General features: G+C 49.9%; 3 protein-coding genes across 3 annotated transcripts; 2 read left to right on the top strand and 1 right to left on the bottom strand.

Annotated features, from left to right (window-relative positions):
- The first annotated feature begins 8,245 nt into the window (after nucleotides 1-8,245).
- LOC104583049 (tricyclene synthase EBOS, chloroplastic) lies at nucleotides 8,246-11,117 on the top strand. The gene is made up of 4 exons (XM_010234725.3): nucleotides 8,246-8,561; nucleotides 8,653-8,926; nucleotides 9,390-10,219; nucleotides 10,338-11,117. Exons 1-4 carry the CDS (start codon nucleotides 8,421-8,423, stop codon nucleotides 10,977-10,979), a joined length of 1,887 nt encoding a protein of 628 aa, XP_010233027.1. The 5' UTR covers nucleotides 8,246-8,420; the 3' UTR covers nucleotides 10,980-11,117.
- Nucleotides 11,118-11,461: 344 nt separating this feature from the next.
- On the top strand, nucleotides 11,462-14,274 carry LOC100841318 (40S ribosomal protein S15a-5). The gene is made up of 3 exons (XM_003566145.3): nucleotides 11,462-11,758; nucleotides 12,708-12,868; nucleotides 13,932-14,274. Exons 1-3 carry the CDS (start codon nucleotides 11,629-11,631, stop codon nucleotides 14,028-14,030), a joined length of 390 nt encoding a protein of 129 aa, XP_003566193.1. The 5' UTR covers nucleotides 11,462-11,628; the 3' UTR covers nucleotides 14,031-14,274.
- A 447-nt stretch (nucleotides 14,275-14,721) lies between these two features.
- On the bottom strand, nucleotides 14,722-15,833 carry LOC100840107 (CASP-like protein 1C1-1). Its single transcript, XM_003566142.4, has 3 exons — nucleotides 15,566-15,833; nucleotides 15,376-15,481; nucleotides 14,722-15,266 (listed from the first exon to the last, which is right to left on the bottom strand). The coding sequence occupies exons 1-3, from the start codon at nucleotides 15,718-15,720 to the stop codon at nucleotides 15,054-15,056; spliced, it is 474 nt and encodes a 157-aa protein (XP_003566190.1). The 5' UTR covers nucleotides 15,721-15,833; the 3' UTR covers nucleotides 14,722-15,053.
- Between the last annotated feature and the right edge of the window lie 8,521 nt (nucleotides 15,834-24,354).

Genomic DNA, 24,354 nt, shown 5'->3' with positions numbered 1-24,354 from the left:
CTCTGAGTGCCGTGAGCCAAAGAGAGAAAGAGCTAATCTTGCAGCGAGGTCAGATGATGACGATGATGGGCCTGCGTTGCTTGTGGCTAAAATCTGTGAGATGGTGCAACCAGTTGAGGAGTCAGAACAGAAGGTGTTTCTGAACGAAGAGAAGGTATTGCCGAAGTTGAGAGGTACTCAAAATCAGAATTGGTATCTTGACACAGGGGCAAGTAATCATATGACAGGTTGTGTTGACAAGTTTTCTGAACTGGACAAGAAAGTTAAAGGTACAGTCAGATTCGGAGATGGATCAGTGGTTGAGATTCATGGGAGGGGGACAGTGTTGATGGTGTGCCAGAACGGCGAGCATCGTCTCCTCACTGAGGTTTACTTCATACCGAAGCTCCGAAGCAACATAATCAGTTTGGGCCAACTCGATGAGACTGACTGCATGACTGTTATTCACCGAGGGGTAATGACAGTTACAGATCCTGTCGGCAAGGTGCTAGCTAGAGTTCAGAGAGCAAAGAACTGGCTGTATATATTGCCAATTCAGATGGAGCAGCCTGTTTGTCTGCAAGCAGTACATGGAGAAGAGGCTTGGAAGTGGCATGCGAGATTGGGTCATGTGAACTTTCATTCCCTGAAGAAGATGGCACAAGAAAATCCGGTGCGCGACATGCCACTGCTCGACAAGCCCGAGCAGATTTGTGATGGTTGTATGCTCGGGAAGCAGCGCTGAATTACTTTTCCTGCACAAGAAAAGTACCGCGCCGAGTATCCGCTGCAGCTTGTACACAGAGATTTGTGTGGGCCGATCAGTCCAGCAACGCCAGGAGGGAAAAAGTATTTCCTCCTCCTGGTAGATGATGTGTCTCGCTATATGTGGGTCCGGCTACTGAAGAGCAAGGATGAGGCACTGTCAGAGGTGAAGAAATTTCAGTTAGCCGCGGAAGCAGAATTCAGGCACAAACTGAAGCTCCTCAGGACAGATCGTGGAGGGGAATTTACATCAAGAGATTTTGCAAGTTATTGTGAGCAGTTGGGAGTCAGGAGACACCTTACGGCTCCCTACTCACCACAGCAAAATGGTGTTGTAGAAAGGCAAAATCAGACCGTTGTGGGCACTGCACGAAGTATGCTAAAGAGTATGTCTATACCTGGCAGATTTTGGGGAGAGGCAGTCACAACTGTTGTGTATCTCCTCAATCGAATTCCAACCAAGAGTGTCGTTGGGCAGACACCATATGAAGCATGGCACCAGAGGAAACCAACTGTGTCCCATCTTCGCACGTTTGGGTGTGTGGCGCATGTCAGGAAAGTAGGCACACACCAGACAAAGCTCGAGGACAGAAGTGCTCCAATGGTATTCATTGGATATGAAATGTAGTCCAAAGCGTATAGACTGTATGATCCAGCGACAAAGAAGCTTGTGGTGAGCAGAGATGCAGTGTTTGACGAGGGAAGAAAGTGGTGCTGGAATTCAGTAGAGAAAGAAGTTGATGCCGTGCTAACTCCAAACTTCATAATAGAAGATTATGCAGACGAATATATTGAAGGAGTAGCACCACAGATTGTCCAGTCATCACCAGAAAATATTGCTGCAACAGGGAAATTGCGGACACCTGCAGCTCTAGAAAAGCAAGAAGGGGCAGATGTAGTAAAAGAAAAGTACAAGGTAGTTGCTGAGTGCAATGGAAGAAGAAATAAATTTGATTAAAGGCAACAAAACTTGGACACTTGCAGATCTACCTAGAGGGCAGAAAGCCATTGGCTTGCAGATCTACCTAAAGGACTCACAGGTAGCAGTGGTCAAGGACAAAGCTAGGTTGGTTGCCAAAGGATATATTCAAAGGCAGGGGATAGATTTTGAAGAAGTCTTTGCCCCGGTTGCCAGAATGGAATCAGTTCGTTTACTTCTTGCATTGGCTGCACAAGAAGGTTGGCAGATTCATCACATGGATGTGAAATCTGCCTTCCTCAATGGGGAATTGGAGGAGGAGGTGTTTGTAGAACAACCTCCTGGCTTTGCTGTGAAAGGAAAGGAACAGAAAGTCCTCAGGCTGCACAAAGCACTATACGGCCTGCGCCAAGCCCCTCGAGCATGGAATGCAAAGCTGGACAAAACCTTGATAGAGCTTGGCTTTCAGAAGTGCCCTGTTGAGCATGCTCTGTATAAAAGGAAGAAAGGAAAATCAAGTCTGCTAGTTGGTGTCTATGTAGACGATCTTGTGATAACAGGAGGTGACACAAGTGAGATTGAGCTCTTCAAACAGCAAATGAGGAGTATGTTCAGCATGAGTGACCTTGGTCTGCTCAGCTATTACCTTGGGATAGAAGTGAAGCAGTCAGCCCAAGGCATCTCATTGTGTCAGTCGTTGTACGCGGCAAATATTCTGAAGAAATGTGGCATGATGAACTGCAATCCGGCTCAGGCCCCCATGAAACCAAGACTGAAACTAAGCAAAGTAAGTAACAACCCTTTGGTAAGTTCTACAGATTATAGAAGTGTAGCTGGGAGCCTGAGGTACCTTGTGAACACAAGGCCGGATATTTGTTTTTCTGTTGGGCTTGTCAGTCGATATATGGAAGCACCTACAGAAGAGCACCTAGGAGCAGTCAAGCACATACTTAGATACCTCCAGGGCACCTTGCAGTATGGCTGCCTGTACAAGAGAGGGGAGAGTGCCCAACTGAAGCTTGCCGGTTACAGTGAGAGTGACATGGCAGGTGATTGAGATGACAGAAAAAGCACTACTGGCATCATCTTTTATCTTGGTGAGAATCCAATCAGTTGGGTATCGCAGAAACAAAGAGTTGTTGCTCTCTCTTCCTGTGAAGCTGAATATATAGCTGCTGCTGGTGCAGCTTGCCAAGGAATTTGGTTGAGCAGATTGTTGAAAGATCTGCTTGGAGAAGTTTCAGTTCAGGTGAAGCTCAAGGTGGATAACCTGTCTGCGATTTTGTTGAGTAAGAATCCAGTCCACCATAAGCGCAGCAAGCACATAGACACCCGGTATCACTTCATCCGAGAGTGTGTTGAAGCTGGGACAGTGGAGATAGAACATGTGCGAACTGAAGATCAGAAGGCCGACATCCTGACGAAGGCGTTGGGGAGAGTTAAGTTCCTAGAGATGAGGGAACAGATCGGCATGACAAGCGTTGGTAAGGCGCAACAAGACTAAAGGAGAGAATGTTGTTTATTACTCTCGTTGCTCCTAGTTGCTTTGTTAATTTCACTTGTAGCAAATAAGTTCTGTCACGATTATTACGTGACATAGATAGATCAGGGTGTTGCTTTGTCATGTGCACACCGGCTAGTTTGTTATTCCTAGTTTGTAGGATCTGACGTGTGCTTTGTTCACATGGGATCGTTTCTTTCTGTTGTAGTTCAGTTAGAAGCCTCGCCTGATCTGATCCGTGGGATGGCACGGACATAGTGGATCGTGGAGAGGTGCAGCGTAAGAATAGGTCACGATCGCTACGTTGTCGTGGTCCTCTGAATAAAAGGAAGAGAGCAGAAAAGGCGCAAGAAGAACGCGTCGCAAAAACACTTGTGTGTATGGTCTCTGTCTCTTTTCTGAATTTCGTTTTCGACAGTTTCAGTTCCTGACGGAGAACAGCAGGTTTGTCCCCAAATCCATCTCGTGTAGAGTCCAGATCGCGTTGTGTTTCTTGGCATGATTTCTAACATGACCGGCCGTGGTCGTGTAGCACCAACGCTCGCAGGACAAGGGCTGGCCGGCCGTGGTCATGGTGGGCATCGGTTCGCAGGGGGCAAACAAGCCAGGCTGGGGCTCGGTGGCCGCGGACAAACCAGGCTGGGCATGGGGCTTGCCGGCCACGGCCAAGCGAGTGCGGAGCACGCCGGCCACGCGGAAGATGGCGCCAGCCACGGTCAAGCGAGTATGTCTCACCTCTCTCACCTGCTAGGGAGTTGACGGACCCAACATCGTTGGACTGCGGCACCTTAAGCTTCTTCTTCTTCACAATGGTGTTCTCTTCCTCGTCTTCTTCGTACGAGTCCTCCGCAATTAGGTCGCCATGGCTGGCGAGAATCGCGGACTCGTCCTGTTCAGGCCCATGGTCGATCTGTTGGGACTCGCCAGGGAGCACGAGTGGCTCGTCCTTGACTTGCTGGGACTAACCGGGAAGCACGGCTTCAACGTCGAGCAGTGGCTGAGCATGCACCGCGCCGGGAGGCAGCGCATGCACGGCTTCAGCGTTGAGCAGCTGCTGCTCAACGCCGTTGGGGTGCTGAGCATGCACCGCCTCGACGCCCAGCGGCTCCACCAGCACTGCTCCGGCGGGCAGTGCCTTTATGGCGTCGACGTGCTGAGCGCGCACGGTGACGAGGTGCTGCAGCATCTCTTGAATGCGTCGAGGTTGCCCTTCTGCTCCCGCGTGGCGTCGAGCTCCTGCAGGCGCACGGCGTGGAGGTGCTGCAGCTGTTCCTGCACAACGTCGAGGCGGTTCAGCCTCTCCCGCATGGCATCCAGTCGCTGCGCGCGCTCGGCGTGGAGGCGCTGCATCTGCTCTTGCATGGCGTTGAGGTGCTGCAGGTGCTCCTGCACGGCATCGAGGTGCTGTGGCTGTGCTTGCACGGCGTCGAGCGAATCCGCGAGCTCCATGGGCATGGTTATGGGCATGGCTATGGAGAAGAACCGAAGGAGGAAGAAGTACTGATGGGTGTGGCCCGTGAGAAGGAAGGAGATGGAATCGTGGAGCTGGAGAAGTTGATGGGACGCAGCATGCGTGGGGAAGGCGAGAGAGGGCCTCGGGAAGGAAAGTTGAAATCATTACGCATGCATGCGGGCAGCTCGTGTGGGACCAAAAGTGGGGTATTCTCGGAAACGAAGGGATAAAATGAATACTACGCCTGCTAAATTGGGACAAGAGCATTTGATTAGTATGTCTCCTAAAATAAGACCTGTGATGAATGGCCATCAGTCAAAGGACGAGAGGTACGTGCGAGTTGGAAGATTCCAACGTGTGAAACACATTTCGCATTAGCTGGCTTGACGGAGATATGTGTTGGGCGCGCGTACGGGAAGGAAACTGACGGATCCATGAAATCCTTTTCGATCGATCGATGAAAAGGACAGATACGCTTATTTTTTGCCTTTTCACTTGCCTCCTTTGCTAACAAAAATCAAATCTTCCCCGCAAAATAAATAAATCAAATCTATAGGTTTAGCTAAAAATAAGCACGACATGTAAAACTTAACCAAAGCATGTATAGTGTTGTACTCCGTACATGCATGCATGTGATGCACGGACAATCTCAGATTTACAGTGTCAAGTGCCAATCGCTCCATATAATGTGACATGCATGTCTTGCACATGTGAGGGGAAAGATGGACACATGTAATAATTTTGACGAAAATTCGACAAAAAAAGACACACGACGCTTTCGTTGTAACGTACTACAGTCTAGCTATTAATTAGGCAAGGAGTTATTAGTCAGAGAAACACCTGGAGCCACACGTTCATATGCTGATTTATGTCCTCCCACATGCCTAAAACAAGGGTGATCTCGACGGCTCGATCTGGACAGGTTGAAAAGCTTCTATTTTCACATGTTTCACAGATATACTATTACAGTCGGCACCCTCGTTAGCATGTCCGTTAGTAACCTACCGTTAAGGATGCATCTCTCACCTCGACCTGCCCATTAGTGGAAGAGGCACATCACTGACGACGAAGTTCACCCGTTTGTGGTGACTCGTCTAGGTCTTGGTGCAAAGTGGCTGACCTTTTTGACGGGCAAGCTCTATATTATATGTCTGTGGTGATGTCTTAGCTCACTGATCGGTAGAATTTGATGCGGCCATTAGTTGTAGCAACTACCGCCTAGCTTGTCAAAGGAGACACCGTGTCACTCAAAAACATGTCACTATACAGACTGCAGACGGTTCTTTTGTCGGCCCGTAAATGATAACCTCATAGGGTTATCCAATTGTTTTTTCTTTCTGGAATACACTCAAGAGAGTGTCGTAGAAAGACGGAATAGGAACCCTAATTGATATTTCACGATTCTGATGTTGTGTATGATCTGATCTCATGGGGTATATATAGAGTACAACGGGGAGATAAATTTGGAGTACAAGACAAGTAATGCTATGTTTAAATTGATTCTATCTTATTTCTAATCCCAACCATATTATATCTCTAAGAAGTGTATCATCAATTAAAGAAAGGAACTGTGAAGCAATTACTAGCCTAGACATGTTATAATTCAACCGGCAACCAATCGATCTTAACCTAGGCGCGCAAGCAGAAACCTGAACCATACCTGGCGGCTAGCGTGCCGTTGAGCAACCAAGAGGAGATTCTTCAGAAATACGCTGCTTCAACTGGCTTAAAAATAAACTTTCATAAGTCAAATTTAATTCCCATTAATGTGGATCATATCAGAGCAAAGGAACTTGCAGATTTAGTTGGATGTGCAGTGGCTTCTATGCCTTTTACTTATCTTGGTCTTCCTCTTGGGACCACTCAACCGGTTGTCACTGATTTCTTGCCTCTGGTGGACAGAATTGAGAGAAGAATGTCAAGTACCACTGCACTTTTGTCCTATGGTGGCAAACTGACCATTATTAACTCGGTGCTATCCTCATTGGCTACTTACACTATGTGCTCTCTACAACTTCCTGTGAAAATTATTGATCATATTGACAAGATCAGAAGAAGATTTTTTTGGAGTAAAAAGTCTGCTAATGGAGAATCTAATAGTGCTTTAGTGGCTTGGGATAAGGTGTGCAGACCTAAAAAGCATGGGGCTCTGGGAGTGATCAATCTTAGAATTCAAAACCAAGAGCTCCTTTTGAAGCATTTGTTCAAATTCTTTAATAAAGCAAACATCCCCTGGGTTAATCTCTTTTGGGAATCTTACTATCAGCAGGGTGTTCCACGTGCTGTTGCTCAAGTTGGCTCATTTTGGTGGAAGTCAATTTTGAAACTAATTCCTCTCTTCAGAGGCATTAGTATTTGTAAGCCAGGTAGGAGTGACACTATTTTATTCTGGAAAGACCATTGGGCTGATGAGTGTGTCTCCAGGAAATTTGCATGTCTGTTCTCTTATGCCAGAGATGAGGATATTTCCATTGAAAACTACTGCAATCTTGGTTCCATTGAAGAGGGTTTCTGTACTCCTATTTCCCCTGAAGCCTTAAATGAAATGCATGAATTGGATGAAATGATTGTTGAGGCTGATATTTTAGTTTTCATAAATGATGAGTGGGTTTCTTCCTGGGGCTCTAGATTCTCAGCAAGAAGGTTTTACAACTTCTGTTTCAAGAATATTGCCCCTCCCTTGCCTTATAAATGGATTTGGAAATCAAAAGTTACACTCAAGATTAAAGTCTTTGTCTGGTTACTGCTTAGTGATAGACTGAATACCAAGAATATGCTTTCAAGGAGAAACTTCAATATTGATACTAATCTTATTTGTGTGATCTGCAACACTGCAAGAGCAATTAAAATTTGGCTCATCTGTTTTTTGAGTGTCATTTCAACAAAAGATGTTGGCAGCATCTCAATGTTTTATGGCCAGCAAATACTTCATATTTAGAAGCCCTTCCGGACGTCAAGAGACAGTTCAATAACCCTCTATTTTTTGAGGTCTTTTCCATTGCTGTTTGGAATATCTGGAAGACGAGGAATTAATAAACTTATCTTCGAGAGTGAAATGGCAAGCTTTCAAGGCTGGCTTGTTAGATTCAAAACAGATTTATCTCTTCTTGTCTTTAGAGAGTGCCTCAATCCCCATCCCACAACTTTTCTGTTTTGATAGACCGTTTCTGTATAACAGGGGCATGTTCTTGATTGTAAATATGTAACTTGTAAACCCTATTATATTAAATATACCACAGTAGGAGGCTCTCCTACTGTTTTCAGTAAAAAAAAAAGCAACCAAGATGAGGGTTATCGAATTCACTGCTAATGATCCTTCAGTGTCCCGTCAGTGCTGAAGATCACCAGTGGTCTATAGTAGTGAGAACCTAAGTATATATAACATTGTAGAATTGTCACAACCTAAGATTGCCCTTCTGATTTTTGTCAATTTAATTTATTTGAATAACATTTAAGAATATTTTAACAGGTTAATTGCACGTTTTCCATGCACCAGACATGCGTGTTTTACAGTAAGTACGCTTGACCAATACGTGTGTGCCAAGTTCGTTACGCTGTGCACATATGCATGTAGTACTAGTATAAATAGGTAGCCAGGCTATTCCCATATCCTGTATCCAACGTACGTGTGGCAAACATAGCAAGACCAGAGTTTCTCCCAAACTAACTCAGGTTAATTACCAAACATAGGCAGTGAGACTGTGAGAGGAGATCGATCGAGCTCAACCGAGTGAAGCTATCTAAGCTCTTATCTTAACATATTGGGCACGCCGTGCAATTAAGGTACTACGAAGCATTAATTAATGGCGGATGCTGTGTACTCGTCGGAGCATAATTTGCCGGCGGCTGCCGTGTTGTACCGGCGGCCGTCGTCGGCCAATTACCCGCCCAAAACCTGGAACTACGACTCCATCTGCTCCATGCAGCTGCATGGCCAAAATGAGGTGCGCATATTCATTTATCCAAAATAAGGTGCATATATATCCATATATTCATGCTCCAGCTGCATATGACTGATCCAATTGCTCTATGCAGCCTAGCAAAGAAAGCTCACTACTCCAGCTGGCGAGCTTGAAGCAGAGAGTGAGGCAGCTGCTGTTGAAGAAACAAGCTGATGAGCTGCCTAGTAGGCTTAGGGTTATGGATCAACTGCAGAGCCTGGGTGTAGCGTACCATTTCGAGGAGGAGATCAGAAGCATGCTCACGTCCATGCATGTCCATGGCGCACACCTTCAACTCAAGCACGACCTCTGTTCGACGGCACTCCTGTTTAGAACGCTCAGAGCACATGGAATCCCTGCGTCAACAGGTCAGTATATGTAAATTAATGGGCTGCGACATATATAATATATGTGGGTGTGACTATTTTTCAGTTGCCTGATTTTTAAGCCAAATGTTTTAAATCTAAGTTGCCGAATCAAATCAATTGGACTAAAATCTGAGGGCCATTCCCACTCTCTCTCATCTCTCACATGATATCGTTGGATTAAGATCCAATAACCGAGCACGTCAACTGATCTCTGACTACAAATTAGTCAAGTTTTCAATTGCAAAATTAATAATGTATAAATTTGTACTAAGTCTCCGACTAGTTCTTTCGTCCCAAAATAATTGTTTTTTCAAAATGATCGAATCTACGCAATGAAATGTGTTTAGATACATGTGCATCTAGAAAAATTGCATATTCCCACTCTCTCATCTCCCAGGTGACACCTATTTTCGAACGGAGGAACTACTCGTATTTTTTAATGAGTTGTATCTCCTCTGTATAGATATGCTGAGAGCATTCTTCACGGGCAATGAAAATGGTGGTTTGGAAGCTGTTGACAGCATTAATCTCACGAGGGACGACGACGACGATGACCACGCCATTGATGGATTGGTGGCACTGTACGAAACTTCGTACCTGGGCTTCCCAGGAGAAGCCATGCTCGACAGAGCAAGATCATTCGCCATGGATAACCTCCAACAACGGCGCCTGATGCCTCCAAGAGCGAGGGAAGGCGCCTTGGACTTGCAGGCAGACCGAGACGACGGCGACCTCCCCCTGCATTGGAGAGCTCCCAGGCTGCAGGCGATCTGGTCACTCAAACAGCATCGTAAGCGCAACGGCAACAATTGGAACAATATCGATGTCGATCCGTTGATTGTGCAGCTGGCCGAGATGGACTTCGACGCGGTGCAGGCGGTGCACCGAGCGGAGCTTGTGGAGGCGACCCGGTGGTGGAAGGAGGAGACCGGGCTGCAGGGCCAGGAGAAGCTCGCCTCCTCTCGGGACCGGCTGGTGGAGTGCTTCTTCTGCGCGGCGTGCATCGCGCCGGAGCCCCGCCTCGCCGCATGCCGCGACGTGCTCACCAAGCTCGGCGCACTCCTCGTCCACCTCGACGACATCTACGACGTCTGTGGCACTCTCGACGACCTCGCCGCGTTCACCCACGCCATCGGCGGCACCTGGCCGGAGGACGACGATGGCGATGCCACTGCGCTGCTGCCGGAGTACATGCAGGCCATGTTCTCGGCCATCCGGTCGACGTCGACGGCAGCGGCGAATCGCGTGCTCAGGGAGCACGGCCACGACGTGCTCCCGCTCTACAAGAAAGCGGTACGTAATTCATCCCTTGACTGCCGAGAGCTGATGAGAGACAGTAATTGAGCGAAATTAACATGAATTGGGGATCGATGCACTGCAATGCAATGCACTGCAATGCAATGCACTGCAGTGGCGTGAGCTGTGTGAGGCGTTCATGGTGGAGGCGAAATGGCAGCACGAGAGGTCGATGCCAAGCTTGGACGAGTACCTGGGCAACGGGTGGGTCACCTCCACGGCGCCTCTCCTCCTGCTCCACGCCATCACCATGCTCCCGTCGTCCGATGTGCACCAGCAGCAGATGGCAGATCCATTGCTGCGTGGTGGCGGCGGCGGCGACGGCGGCGGTAAAATAGTGCACCCAAGGATTGTGGAGCTGTGTTCGAGAATCTTCCGGCTGTGCAACGACGAGGTCGAGCCGGAGCAGCCAGGGGAGGCGGCGCCGTCGTTCATCTCCTGCTACATGGAAGAGAACGCAGCCGCGAGCGAGGAGGAGGCCCGTAGAGCGGCGGCGGACGCCATCGCCGAGACCTGGAAGGAGGTGAACAGGGAGATCACCACCGGGAGCGCCGCCGATGCGGCCGGCGTCGCCTTGTGTGTGAACCTGGCGAGGGCGGTCCAGTGCATCTACCGCGACGGCGACGGCATCACGTCGCCCACGGAGAGCCGGAAGCAGCTGGTCAAGGACCTGCTCTTCACTCCCATAGGAGATAGGACCCACAGCATCTCTACTACTACCATCAGCATCGATCAGCAGTGCAGACAGTCATTCTGATTAATGTATAGAGCATATGGCCGCACCGATTCAGCTTCAGCAAAAACATCACAAAGCTTAAAAGTAAGCACAATGAAAGCTTAAACCAGTGATAACCAGTGCATCTATACGAACTCGGTTTGATTATGAGTTGGAAAATGCGCCAGCGATGCTCATGCCGGAGCTACGAATTTTCAAAGCCTGAGGTAAATGATCCACCGTAGACCTGTTGATCTCAAGGTGTGCATTCTGTTATTTCAGTTTCATTCGGTTCGATTATCCGTATGTTACAAAAAAATCATGTATTCCAACATATAAATAAAATGATAAATACAAATTGGAAAAAGAAAAGGTGAAACTAAAAAATATAAGAAAATGAGTGAAAAAAATGAAAATCACGAGGCTCGTTGGGCCGTCCTAGTGTCATAGAGGATAGCGAGAAAAGAAACCAACAAGTAACAGGCCCATCGTCCCTAAAAAGAAGATAGGCAACAGGCCAACAGCCCATCTGGAACGCTCCCGAGTTGTGAGACTGCGTGGGTGTGACCTCGCTCCCTCGCTGCCGCCTCCCCCCTACTCTCCATCTCCACCGCGAGCGCCGGCGGCGGCTGGCAGAGCGGAGCCGAGAAGTGAAGCGAGCTACGGGGGGAAGAGGCGAGGACAGAGAGCGATGGGGCGGAGGATCCTGAACGACGCGCTGCGAACCATGGTGAATGCGGAGCGGCGGGGAAAGGCGACGGCGTGTCTCCAGCCCATCTCCGGCGTCATGATCTCCTTCCTCAACATCATGAAGCACCGAGGTATTAACTACCCTCACGCTGCTTCTGCTTCTGCACAAGCCCTCCTCGTCCCTCGCTTCTCGTCGTATCTCCTGTTACGCACAGGAAGAACACGAGGGTTTCATCCCATGGTGAGAGAGGAGGCTATTGGTGTTAATTTGAAGTCACTGCTTGCTTAGTACTCCCATTAGTGCGAACGCCTAGTGTGCATATCCGGTGATTTGCGAGGAATACTCTGCTATGGAGGTGGGGTTTAACTGAGAGAAGAACAGAAATAATCTGATCACCTCATGTTAAGATCTGATTTGGATGCAAACATTTGAGAGTATGTGGCCCTTTTCAGTACCATGATTGCACTTGTTGTACCTCCTGGATTCTGGATGGACAGGATGTTCATTGTCCAGTGGCAATGTTTGAAATTGTGAATTAGTATTTGGTAAGATGAAAGGCACAGTGGCACACAATTACACAAACACATTCATCAGATGCCGGCACATGCATTGGTAGTTTTGTGTTCTTGCCTTAGACTGAAATTATGTTACCTCTTTCAACTGTTCAATGTGTCAAGCAAGTATTATGTTGGTAAGATACCGTGTGTTGGAACTTGTTATCCTCATTTTGTCTAACTACCATTTAGAACGGTAACCTAGTAATCTAGTCTCGGATTTGAATCACCAGGTATTATGCAGCTTCATTAATGGAGAACAAGTGTAAGATAAATTATTTGGAGTACTGGCTTGCCTTTTGCTTTTCTGTCTTGACCTTAGCATGTATAAGAAAAGAAAAAAATGTTATGAACTTGTAATATTGTGTAATGTTTAGTATACGAAATTCTCTCACCTCACATCTGTCATATGTTCAGTAGTTTTGTCTTTCAGAAACTTTGTCATCTCGAGAGGGTAGGTAAACATTGCTGTGGTGCTATTTGATTTTTACAAATTTATTCTGTTGACTTATCAGTACTTTTCAGGTTACATAAAAAATTTCGAGGTCTTCGATCCGCATAGAGTTGGAAAAATTACTGTGGAACTTCAGGGAAGGATTAAAGATTGTAAAGCTCTTACTTATAGGCAGGACCTCAGATCTAAGGAAATCGAGCAATACAGAATTCGGATGCTTCCGACTCGGCAGGTATTTTATGAACATTAAATTTGATATTTGTGAACATTCATATGCTCTGTTGACTGTTAGTTGCGGGATGCCGTTATTTTGCCTGGCATATTTGGAAACTGTAATTGATATCGAGAACTAGTAAGGTGAAGATATGGTGTGTCAAAGTGTTTTAAGTGTTTACCTATGAATGTCTTGGGTCGTTAGCAGTAATTAAATAATGAAAATATTCAAAATCCATATGAAATGTACATTAGGGTTACGAGCAACTAAAAATTAATTAGATAGGGGAGTACCTTACAAGACTGATAGTACGGAAACTTGTTGAAAAAACTTGTGAAATAATATATGTTGTTAACAGACCCTATCTCTGGCAATAGTATTTCTGAGGCAACAGATTCTATCACCTGCCATTGTGACAGATTTTTGAGTATTTGAATTAATAAACTAGAGTCATAGAAAGCGTAAGTCTATGAGTCTTCCTGATGCAAATAGCACCTTTTGAAAGAAAGGCAACTGAAGAACTTAACAGGTTACCTCTTTCAGGTGACATTCTGTAGAATATTTCCTAGCTTTGTTGAACCAACTTCATCACAAACATTTGATTGCCCCATCTTTTCATTTTGAAATGACTTGGCTCAGGGAGATTATCTTGAACAACTAACTAGTTCTAGCTAAACAACTCACTTGGATCTCCTTTGGTCACACCTATGGAGTTAATTGGGCTAAGTTTGGATGTCAAGCTAAGCGATTTTAGCTAAACAAACTTCTGAATTCTTATTTGGCCTGCTTATTTGTGTGCTATATATGTATTTTATAGACAACTCTTAGGATGCAGTTCACATGCCTAGAGTAGAACTCAAGAGCACAATATTCTGGTGTGGGTGTCAAGCTAAGCAATTCCAGATAAACTAACGTCCAAATGCTTATTTTAATTATGTGCTATTTTGTTTTATAGACAACTCTTAGTATACATTTCACACGTCTAGATTAGAACTCGGAACACGATATTCTCATTTTGTTTTGCAGAGTTTGTGTGTTATTGCTAACTTGTTTCCTTTCCGTGGTCTTATGTGCTATGCAGTGGGGCTATGTTGTGGTGACCACTCCAAATGGTGTTTTAGATCACGAGGAAGCAATTAGGCAGAATGTGGGTGGCCAGGTCCTTGGTTATTTCCATTGAAAAGTAAACACTGTTACCTCATCCTGAATCAGCCAGCAGGGGATGCCTTGTTATCTTTTTGTTATGACTGATGTCATTGTGTATGGACTTTTAGATCCTGTTGTTTTTCTTCATGGCCAACAAAAAATGCAATAACATGTCAAAAGTATGTCTCATGACACGACACTAAGAAAATGCCAGTTGATAAACATAAACATTGTAATCCTTCATTCTGCTGGTTTATCATACATGATCTTGCTGAGAATCTTGTTATGTATGTTTTCCTAATTTGGGCTATGCTTGTTCTTGCTTGTGGCATTCATGACCATTTTGTCATGGTTCGCAAGATTATGGAATCTGTTACACTAGTTCCTGAGATCACTTTTAGTCGATTCACCCCTATACAGCATGTATGATACTCCCTCTGATCCATAAAAAATGTCGCGCACTTAGTACAAAATTTGTACTAGATTAGTATAAAATGGGTGACACTTTTTTTTGATCGGATGAGTAACACAAACCGTCCCTACAGGTTTTGTTGTTGATTGCTCATTAAATTGAACAGTTGGCCTTGCTAATTAAAAAAATGGATTCTGCTATCCTTGCGTTGACTCAAACACAAAGTACCTCCCACCTAAGTACCTAACTCACAACAAATGACGAATCGATCTTGGCCAACCCATAGTGACAAGAACATTGGTTTTCTCAAACATTACAGAAGACATTTATCTTGCACAATTATCGTCAAATTTACATATCATGATATCAATACAGCTTTAGTTCTGAGAAATCAACAGCATTAGCTGAGGTAAAAAAAAGTGCAACAAAATGAACTTCTCATGGTGGTATTTTCAGTTAAAAAACCCTTCCAGTTAGAACCCAAAAGCCTCAATCAATTAGTTAAGAAGAACAGGATAAAATAATTAGCGGAAATGGGCCTCAGCACAACAACCTAGGTTGCTCACAACTCATTCTGTTCATGCAAGCAAAAACAACAACAAAGTGACACAAATAGAACAGGTGTAAATCTTTATCTGAACATGTCTAGCCGTCCATGGTGTAAATGGAATACAGAAGGGCGATGAAGTGGAGGACGACCGCGACGAAGCCACAGGCGAGCGCCCCCGTGACATGGTCGCAGAAAGACGGTATCTGCCCGCAAATCGGCAGCCATCGCGCCTGGCTGTTCCCGTTCTTCCCGAGGTCCGACATGGCGGTGGCCGCCGCCACGGCGCCGGTGAGCACCATACCGATCATCTGCGACTCACGAAAAAAAAGATGTGATCAGCTGATGGAACACCAAATTTCAGCTCTTCCTTGAAGAGATCAAGGTCAGATGCATCGTTCCGCGCGCATATGGACTCACCGCGTCGGCCACGAGCACCAGCTTCGCGGCCGGGCTGGTCGCCGGCGGCACGAGGAGGACGAGGAGGCTGTAGGCGCAGGCGATGGCGTTGGCGGACACGAAGAACCTGCAAACCAACCAGGGACGGCCGGCATGGTCAGCACGATGATGTTCCATGGACCGAAACAGCAGCTTGGCTATATGTACTTACACCAGGGACGGCGTGTACTGGAACTTGGCCTCCACCTGCATGCCGAAGACGGTGGTCGTCTCGTGGCTCGTGGCCATGACGATCGCCGCGACGCCGGCGGCAGCCGCCGCCGCGACCCTGAGCGCGATGGCAACGAGCCGCCGAGCTTTGGCCATGGTTGCGTCGGAGTACTTGCTTTTCGTACAGCGTTGCGTTGGAGTACTTGTGTTTAGGCTGGAAGCTGTTGATGTTCGATAGGCCGCGGTTTCATGTAGGGACTTGATTGAATACGTGTGTGCGACGACTTGCAAGGTCTGTAATGTGATAAACTATACGCTCCATTCCGTATAGTTTTTGGCATATATTATCTCTTATGAAGTTGATGATCGCCTAATTTATTAACTCGGTTCTTGCGAAAGAATTTCAAGAGTGCTAGCCAGCCATTGCAATCGTGTGCTTGCGTCCTCCTAAAGAAAGGGGTTGGTAGGCCTGTCATGACGTATTAATAAGCTAGTATCTTTGAACTTGTTTCCTAGATAAATAATCCCTCCATTCACGTCTATACATATCATCAAAAAGTCCATTCGATGACGAATCTAGTGATATATTTTTTTGTGCAACATAGAACATATTTGGTTGATCAAATTGACGACCTAAGAACATGCGTAGGTGTCCCAACGACATGTTTCTATTTTAAATGATTTCTCCAGAGGAATGACCTATTTTTTTAAATTCTTACCTAACATTTTTACAATCTTCACTGATTTTCTAGCTCGTGAGATGTTTTATTTTTTGACCCGAACTACGGCGGGCGAAAGCCAACCTGCACAACTTTTATTAAACCAAAAACTGGAACTTTAAGGGGGGGTGGGAGGTTGGGAGAAGAATATACATAGGGTACGAGCTTTTACAACCGTCTTGCCGGATGAGACAACATGATTGCCCAGTCAGAGCATCTCTCAATTACAGTATTGGTGTCTTCAAGGACAGCATTGAAAACCATCGCATTTCTCCTTTTCCAAATATTCCAGAGGACGAGAAGAAGAACTGAAGAGTGCACCCGGTCTGGCAGCTGCCTACTGGAGGAGAGATCGACGATGTCGTTAGCCGCAGTAGCATCATGATGGATTGATTGAAGCGCCGACCAAATCTCCCGAATCGATTGGCAATGAAGAAGCATGTGAGAAGTTGTTTCCGGACAGTCACAGAACGAGCACTTGTTGGAGTTTGATAGCCCACGTGAGAAGCGTCTCTCATTGGTGAACAGCCGGTTTTTGCAAGCCAGCCACATGAATATCCTGCAGCGGTTCGGGGCAAAGCTCTTCCAGATGACGGAGGCTGCTGGGTCATCGCGCTTGTCCGCAAAGGAAGCCGAGTAAGCAGATCCCGTGGAAAGGGGCTTGCCGTCCATCCTACTGACGCGTGAGTCCTTGACCTGTAAATTCAAAACCACAGTAGCCAACGAAATTTGCAAGTCGCCAAACTCGATGGTCGCCGCATTGGAGAGTCGGGGGCGGAATGTCGTAAGGCTGTCAAAAGAGCGCAAGGCCGAAGCGACCGAGATGTTGGGTCGAAGAGAGTGGGAGAACAGGGCGGGGAAGCGGGAGGCAAGGGGAGCATCCCCCAGCCAAAGGTCAAGCCAGAAGGAGGTTGCGTGGCCATCTCCAATGGTGACCTTGGTTAGGCTGCGAAAAAGGTCCAGGCCGGCTAGAAGATCTTTCCAAACAGGCGAGTCCATGGGGTGGGGATCGCCAAGGTCCCGGTGGTCGGACCAACCATAGTTCGAGGCAAAACGTTGCTCCCAAGGGGCCGCCGAAGGTGAGTGGACCTTGGCAAGGTGCTTAAGGAGAAGACATGAATTGTGAGTGCGAAGGCAACGGAAGCCCAAGCCCCCCTTTTCCATTGGAGCACAAACCTCATCCCAAGCAACCTTACAGTTTCCCCCATTTGCATGGTCCTCACCCGTCCAGAAGAAGGCCCTACAACGCTTGTCGATTTCATGGATAGTGCCCGCAAGGAACAGGATGGCCCCCATAGCATATGAAGGTAAGGAACTAAGAACAGCCCTAACTAAAATAGAGCGACCGCCGATGGAAAGAAGCTTCCCTTTCCATCCGGCAAGACGGCGGTCGACCTTGTCGATAATGGGACGGAAGGCGGATAACTTGAGTTTGTGAGAGGACAAAGGTAGTCCGAGGTAACTCTGAGGGAAAGAAGAGATCGGGCAGCCAAAGATCCCAGCCATTGAGCTCGCATCGTGAGCGTTGACGTGAATAGCTGTGAAGGTACTTCTGTGGAAATTGATTTGTAAGCCCGTGGCCAGCGAGAAATTTGAGAGAATGTCCTTAAGGTGAATAAGCTGAGAGTGATCGACACGCAGGATGATAAGGGTGTCGTCGGCGTATTGGAATACCGGGCAAGGCAAGGTCTCATCGATGGGGCGCGAGATTTGTTTATTGGCAGAAGCACCAAGAAGAAGCCGTTGAAGCACGTCCGCTACGATAATGAACAAAAAAGGAGAGAGAGGGTCCCCCTGCCGCAAACCCCTCCGGCACTAGATCCAGGGGCCGTGTCACACCAGTGGCACCCGGAGTACCACCGTTGCTCAACGCGTGGGTCGCGTCGCTCGCTCCCCGCAAGGACGACACCCTGGGCAGCACAGTGCGAGCTGCTCGGGAAGCTACCAGCCCGGCAAGAGCCTGGAAAGGGGGTTGCCCTGGAATAGGACTAGTCGGGCTGCGGGGATTACCTCGGATGACAGCATGAATCCCCGTCAGGACGCCCCCCGGGAAGCTCACTTGCCGGGGAAGGTGATCCCTAGCGCAGGCGCTTACAACAGGGCCGGTGCCCAGTGCAGGCAGAGTATCGGCAGCCCGGCAGGCTCTTTTTGTACGGGGCTGGTCGGAGCATGGAGTGTGGCACAAGCCGAGCATTAAATGCTCCAACAGGGTGGTGGTTTCCTATCTAGTCAACCTATAGTGTGTAGCCCGCAGTGAATTTAGGGCACGTACGGCCCTAGCTACAGTGCGTTTTACCGTGCATGCACGCCAGCGCAGCAAAGGCAAGCTGCCTTGGGTCTTCGTTTGGCGCGTGTCCTGAGGCGCGTCCCCATGCAGACCGAAGCACCTATGGTATCCCCTTGAGTATAAAAGCAGGACCAGCGCCACCGGTCAAAGGGTTCGGTCCGAATTTTCCTAAGGTTAGACTCGAGCTGAGGTTACGATCCCTAGAGATTTAGTCTAGAAGTAGCAAGTAGCCACTGAGCAGAAAGAAAGAGAGCACCTGGGTACTCCCCCGGCAACCTGTAACTCTTGTTCATTGGTTAATACACGCTCAGAAGCAAGACGTAGGGTTTTACACCTCCGGGTGGCCCGAAGCTGGGTAAACCGACTTGTGCATTGCAACGCTCGTCATTGGCCTTGCCGGCGATCGCCGGAGCGATCCCCAACGTCCACTGCCGAACCTAAAAGGGGGTTCCAAGCATCCCCAGTGTCTAAGCCCCGGGATACGACATCTGGCGTGCCAGGTAGGGGGCGCGTGCGGAGAGCTCGCCGGTGACCGCCGGCGCCATCGTCTACAACTACATCAGCTTCGTCTTCTCAGACGACAGTACTCGTTGCTATGCCTCCTAAGCGGGCTGGCGACTCTCGGATCGATCCGCGTGGTGCCCCAGCGGCGCACACGCGGTCACACGACGTGTAGCACGCATCGCAGGATCAGGAGAACCCTGAGCCTGCCCGGGCGCAGCAACAGCAGCAGCAGTTGCAGGTGGTACTTCCTCCACCTCCGCCATGCTCCGTTGGAGACCGGCCGAGGCTAGCCCCGCAGCCTAGTGCGGGGCCCAGTCATAGCCGGGTGGTCGCTCGTGCTCGCGAGCTGCACGACGAGCAACCGCGGGCCAACGACGGGCCGCGTCCGTCTCAACATCTTTCTGTTGCGTCCCAAGCAACTCCCTCCGGCTCGCGGGATTGTCCGCAAGGCACCGAAGCCGTCCCGGACGGCAGCGCCGGGCAGGAGCACATGGTGCCTCCTGTCCGAACTAGGTCAGAAGCCCTTGGGGCGGCTCAGGCCATCATGCGCTACGAGCCGTCGCAGGGAACACCGGCGCACGAGGCGTGGACGGCGGAGCTCGCCGCTTTTCTCGCTCCAGCCAACCGCCGGTCAGGAGGATCGCGCGGCCAGTCTAGGGCTAACACCAACCCGGTTGCGGGGCCTGGTGCAGGCCCTAACCCCCAGCCGGAGCATGGGGTGCCCGGCGAAAGCCATCGCACGGGTGGGGAGCCCGACGACGACTCCATCGACTCGTCATCAACAGTCCTGCCTGCGGACGTGCGGGGGATACTCAACGCACGTTAGCAGGAGGATCTGCGCGAGCGCCTTGAGCGGCGTCGCCGACCTGCACGTGACCGCACCAACCCCGGAGGCCAAGGCGAAGCGCTCCGGGGGGGCTGACGACGGTTGCCCCGCGTTCACCCGTGAACTGCGGCAGGTGGAGTGGCCCCGCAAGTTCCGAGCCCCGCCAACGCTCGAGATGTCGACGGGTCCACGAACCCTAAAGATTTCCTCCTAACCTACTCGTTGGGCAGAATGCCGTGGGCGCCGACGAGAAAGTTAGGGCCAACTGGTTCCCCATGGTCCTGAAAGGATCGACAAGGACCTAGTTGCTCAACTTGCCGGCGGGATCCATCTCCTCGTGGGATGACCTGTGCGGGCATTTTGTCAATGCGTTCCAGGGTGGCTACAAGCGCCTTGGAACCATGGCGGAGCTGCACACCGTGGTGCAGAAGGCAGGAGAGACATTGCGGAGCTTCATTAACCGCTTCTCCAATCTCTCCTACTCCATTCCTAAGGCGGAGGGTGCCGCCATCATCAACACCTTCGCTATCAACGTCTGTGACCCCAAGATGCGTGAGAAGCTGAGCACGCACCGGATCCGGACGACGCATGAGCTCTACGCCTTGGCGCACAAGTGTGCCATGGCTAAGGAAGGGTGCTTGGCGCCCGAACTTGCAGCTAAGGCTGCTGCGAGTCCTGTTGAGGGCTCGCAGAAGAAGAGCTCCCGGATGTGCGGTGGGAAACAAGTGCTTGCCGCGGAACCGGGGGCTACCTCGAGGCCTGCGAAAAAGGCCTAATCCGCTGGCGGGTCTGGCGGCAAACCGGGTGATGCGCCCCGCTGCCCATCCACGCCAACGCCACCCATGACGCGCAGGATTGCCGCATCTTGCAGGGTATCAAGCAGAGGCGCGACCAACGCCACGAGGAGTGCCGAGCCGCCGACGCCTGCTTCAACTGCGGGGATATCGGGAATCTCTTCCGCGACTGCCCGAATGACCCCAGAGCTGGAGCGAAGCCTGCCGGCGGAGATGCCGGCAGAGAAGAAGCCCAAGGGGGTCGAGGCAAAGCCCGCGTCGGCAGGGAGCGGCCTCCTCGGGGACGAGACAAGGCCCGTGCTGAGGAGCAGCGCGAGTCCGATTACAGCGAGGGAGACGAGCCCAGCTTCCAGGAGCCCCGCGGCGTCGCCTGCATCCATGGGGGAGCTTATGCTCTCTCATCCTATAGCGCGGTAAAGCGCCTCGCCCGGGAGGTGTGTGCGCTGTTGCCGGACATGGAGATGCAGCAGCCATTGAAGTGGTTGCACGTGCCGATCACCTTCAACTCTGATGATCACCCAGCCCGGCAGCTGGGGTCAGGGGTTCTGCCCTTCGTGGTCTCACCGATCATCAACAACATGACGGTGACCAAGGTGTTGGTGGACAATGGAGCGGGGTTAAACCTCCTGTCCGCCAGGTTGGTGGAGAAGCTTCAGCTGCCAGATGAAGCCCACCGACCCGTTCTAGGGAGTGAACCCCGGGATCGTGCGCCCCTTGGGGCGCATCACGCTGCCGGTTACCTTCGGGTCCCGGGAAGCGTTTTGAACTGAGCACCTCATATTTGATGTGGCTCATATCCCGTTGCCGTACAACGGGATCCTTGGTCGGCCGGCGCTGATCAAGTTCATGGCGGCAACCCATTGCGCCTATGGCGTGATGAAGATGCCGTCCACGTACGGAGTCCTCTCCATCAAGTGAGATCTTAAGGACGCGGCTTGGTGTGTTGGCAAGGTCGTCAAGGCCGCTGCCGCAGCCGATTCCGGACGAAGGCATCGCCGAAAGCGAAGGCTCGCTGCCGGGCGATCACCCCGCAGCGAAAAAGGCTCGTGTCACCCTGCAGCAACTTGCCGAGGGAAGCACAAGCTCGAGCTCACGCCCCAGCATGGGCTAGAAGCTCAAGGAGGAGGCCGCCAAGGTGAAGAAGCTGCCCCTTCAAGCCGGCAACGAGGAGCGCACCGTCACCATCGGTGCGAACCTCGATGCCAAATAGGAAAGCGCGCTTATCACTTTCCTCCGGGAGAACGCCGACGTGTTCGCTTGGGAACCGTCGGATCTTCCCGGAATCCCTAGGGAGGTGATCGAGCATCGACTTGCGGTGCGTCCAGACGCCCGCCCCGTCAAGCATAAGGTCCGCCGGCAAGCACATGAGCGCAAAGACTTCATCAAGTAAGAAGTGGACAAGCTAAAAACTGCGAGGGCTATCAGGAAAGTATTGTACCCCACTTGGTTAGCAAACCCAGTTGTAATACCCAAGGGGGAAAATAACTGCGCATGTGTGTAGATTTTACTGATCTGAATCGTGCATGTCCCAAAGACCCTTTCCCTGTACCCCGCATTGATCAAATAGTAGATTCCACTGCCAGTTGCGATTTATTGTGTTTTTTGGATGCTTTTTCCGGCTACCATCAGATTAAGATGGCAGTTGAGGACGATGAGAAAACGGCGTTCATCACCCCGGTTGGCTTTTACTGTTACACGTGCATGCCTTTCGGGTTGAAGAACGCGGGCTCAACATTCCAGTATGCCTTACGCGAGTGTTTGGGACCCCATCTAGACCAAAATGTTGAGGCCTACATGGATGATATCGTTATCAAGTCAAAGCGCGGGGACTCGCTTATTGATGACTTGCGGGAGACGTTTAATAACCTCCACAGGATCAAGCTCAAGTTGAACCCTGAGAAATGCACTTTTGGTGTGGACTCGGGACAGCTTCTGGGCTTTTTAGTTTCACACAGGGGGATTCAAGCCAATCCAAAGAAGATAGAAGCTATCGAGAAGATGGAGGCTCCTAGCAAGGTAAAGTACGTCCAACGCCTCAACAGCTGCGTTGCCTCGCTGGGGCGTTTCATTTCAAGACGAAGCGAGCGCGCCTTGCCTTTCTTCAAGGTAATGAAGAAGAAGGGCCCAATTGATTGGATTTCCGAGACCGAGGCAGCATTTCAGGACCTGAAGCAGTACCTGAAATCGCCGCCGATCCTCGTCCCCCAAGACGGGCGAGCCTGCTCCTCTACCTAACGCTGCCTTCCACGCTGTACAGACTTACCTCGGTCTGCCCTCCGTGCATTGCACCGAAGCCTACTCGGCCTCTGCTCCCTGCCGCACCGCCTGAGCCTGCTCCTGCCTCAAATTTAAACCGAGCCCCGGAGAAGGCGGACCGCGACCTGAGTCCGACCTGCACACGCCTGCTACTGCCTGCAATCCGACCAGAGCCCTGCTGAAACGGCCTTTTTTTTCTTCGAAACCGAGGCACCGCTAGCCAAGGACGTGACAACCTACATGCACATGATGCCTTGGCCTCCTAGTAATTTTCCTTTCTTTATTCCTTCAAAGCCAACCGGCCCCCAAACTCACGTGGCTGTACGGCCTTGACCCTTTCCTTAATTAACTTAGAAATTGATCAAATCCCACCCCACCTGATGGCCTGGCTGCATGCAAGCCCTTCTTTCTTTTTTTTAATTTGAAAACCGATTAGTACTCAGCTAGCCCCTGCTCCTTCGACCTCCAATATTTGCTTGTGCAGCGCTGCGCCTGCTAGGTCTCACCGCTTGACACGTATACTCTTGACTTGACTCAGATTTCCATCGAATTAGTTGCCGAGATTCGTCCGACGAGTTAACTCCGTGCCTGTCACCTGCTGCCGACGCAATTTGTAACAGTTGCATTCTTTGTAAATTATATGCCCAAACTCATGTTGCACCCTGACCACCTGCATTGTCGACACAACTCGTTCACCGTGCCATCATGCCGTCCTGTGCCACACCCGATCCACCGCTATACCGCGATGCATCTCGCTCCGATCTATCCGGTCGCCCCTGCGTCTGGTCGTCGGTCTGATCGCGAGCCGAAGCCGTCGTCCGATCCGTGACGTCTTCCCGGTCACTGTGTCAGCCCGATCACCACGCCTGGTCGATCCTTGCCAACTGCAGCCCATCGAACGGTTCAGGCCGCCTGAAGTGTCCGACTCCACCGATCGGAAATCCGATTGCCGCGATGCTCCACCTTGCACCGCATTGGACGTTCCGCGGCGCCCGTCAAGCATAATCCTTGCACCTCCCACAAGATCTCCCGCATCCTCTCCACCTCGCTCTGATACCACTTGTTACGAAATCCGACGGATGCACGATCAAGGATGACACCGAGGCACGATATTTGTTAACGAGGTTCGGCCGAAACCTACATCCCCGGGGCATGACTACGGGCACTCCTCCCCCCATAATACCGCAATACCGGCCACCCTGAGTGCCGGCACAAGCCGCCGGCTCCCCCTGTGAGCCTATTGCTATTATGTTGTCATGATCTTTTTGGGCTACCCCGCGGTGCCTTTATATATTAGGCCCGGGTTACACGTGTTCGACACCAACACCTAACCCTCCGCTAATTCCAAGTCCAACTGTAGCCCTACTCGTACACATATTCGACACATATCTCAACACCTCTCAA

The sequence above is a fragment of the Brachypodium distachyon genome, chromosome 2 (genome assembly GCF_000005505.3).
Source record: "Brachypodium distachyon strain Bd21 chromosome 2, Brachypodium_distachyon_v3.0, whole genome shotgun sequence".
In the NCBI taxonomy this organism is placed as follows: Eukaryota; Viridiplantae; Streptophyta; class Magnoliopsida; order Poales; family Poaceae; genus Brachypodium; species Brachypodium distachyon.
This window is presented reverse-complemented; position numbering and strand designations above follow the sequence as displayed.

Excerpts from the sequence above, each read along its gene's own strand:
- LOC104583049 (XM_010234725.3), top strand. The coding sequence starts at position 8,421 with ATGGCGGATGCTGTGTACTCGTCGGAGCATAATTTGCCGGCGGCTGCC. Across the intron at positions 8,927-9,389 it reads TGGAATCCCTGCGTCAACAG|ATATGCTGAGAGCATTCTTC; the intron begins GTCAGTATATGT and ends TCCTCTGTATAG. Across the intron at positions 10,220-10,337 it reads TCCCGCTCTACAAGAAAGCG|TGGCGTGAGCTGTGTGAGGC; the intron begins GTACGTAATTCA and ends AATGCACTGCAG.
- LOC100841318 (XM_003566145.3), top strand. The coding sequence starts at position 11,629 with ATGGGGCGGAGGATCCTGAACGACGCGCTGCGAACCATGGTGAATGCG. Across the intron at positions 11,759-12,707 it reads CAACATCATGAAGCACCGAG|GTTACATAAAAAATTTCGAG; the intron begins GTATTAACTACC and ends AGTACTTTTCAG. Across the intron at positions 12,869-13,931 it reads GGATGCTTCCGACTCGGCAG|TGGGGCTATGTTGTGGTGAC; the intron begins GTATTTTATGAA and ends TGTGCTATGCAG.
- LOC100840107 (XM_003566142.4), bottom strand. The coding sequence starts at position 15,720 with ATGGCCAAAGCTCGGCGGCTCGTTGCCATCGCGCTCAGGGTCGCGGCG. Across the intron at positions 15,482-15,565 it reads CAGTACACGCCGTCCCTGGT|GTTCTTCGTGTCCGCCAACG; the intron begins GTAAGTACATAT and ends GTTGGTTTGCAG. Across the intron at positions 15,267-15,375 it reads TGGTGCTCGTGGCCGACGCG|ATGATCGGTATGGTGCTCAC; the intron begins GTGAGTCCATAT and ends CGTGAGTCGCAG.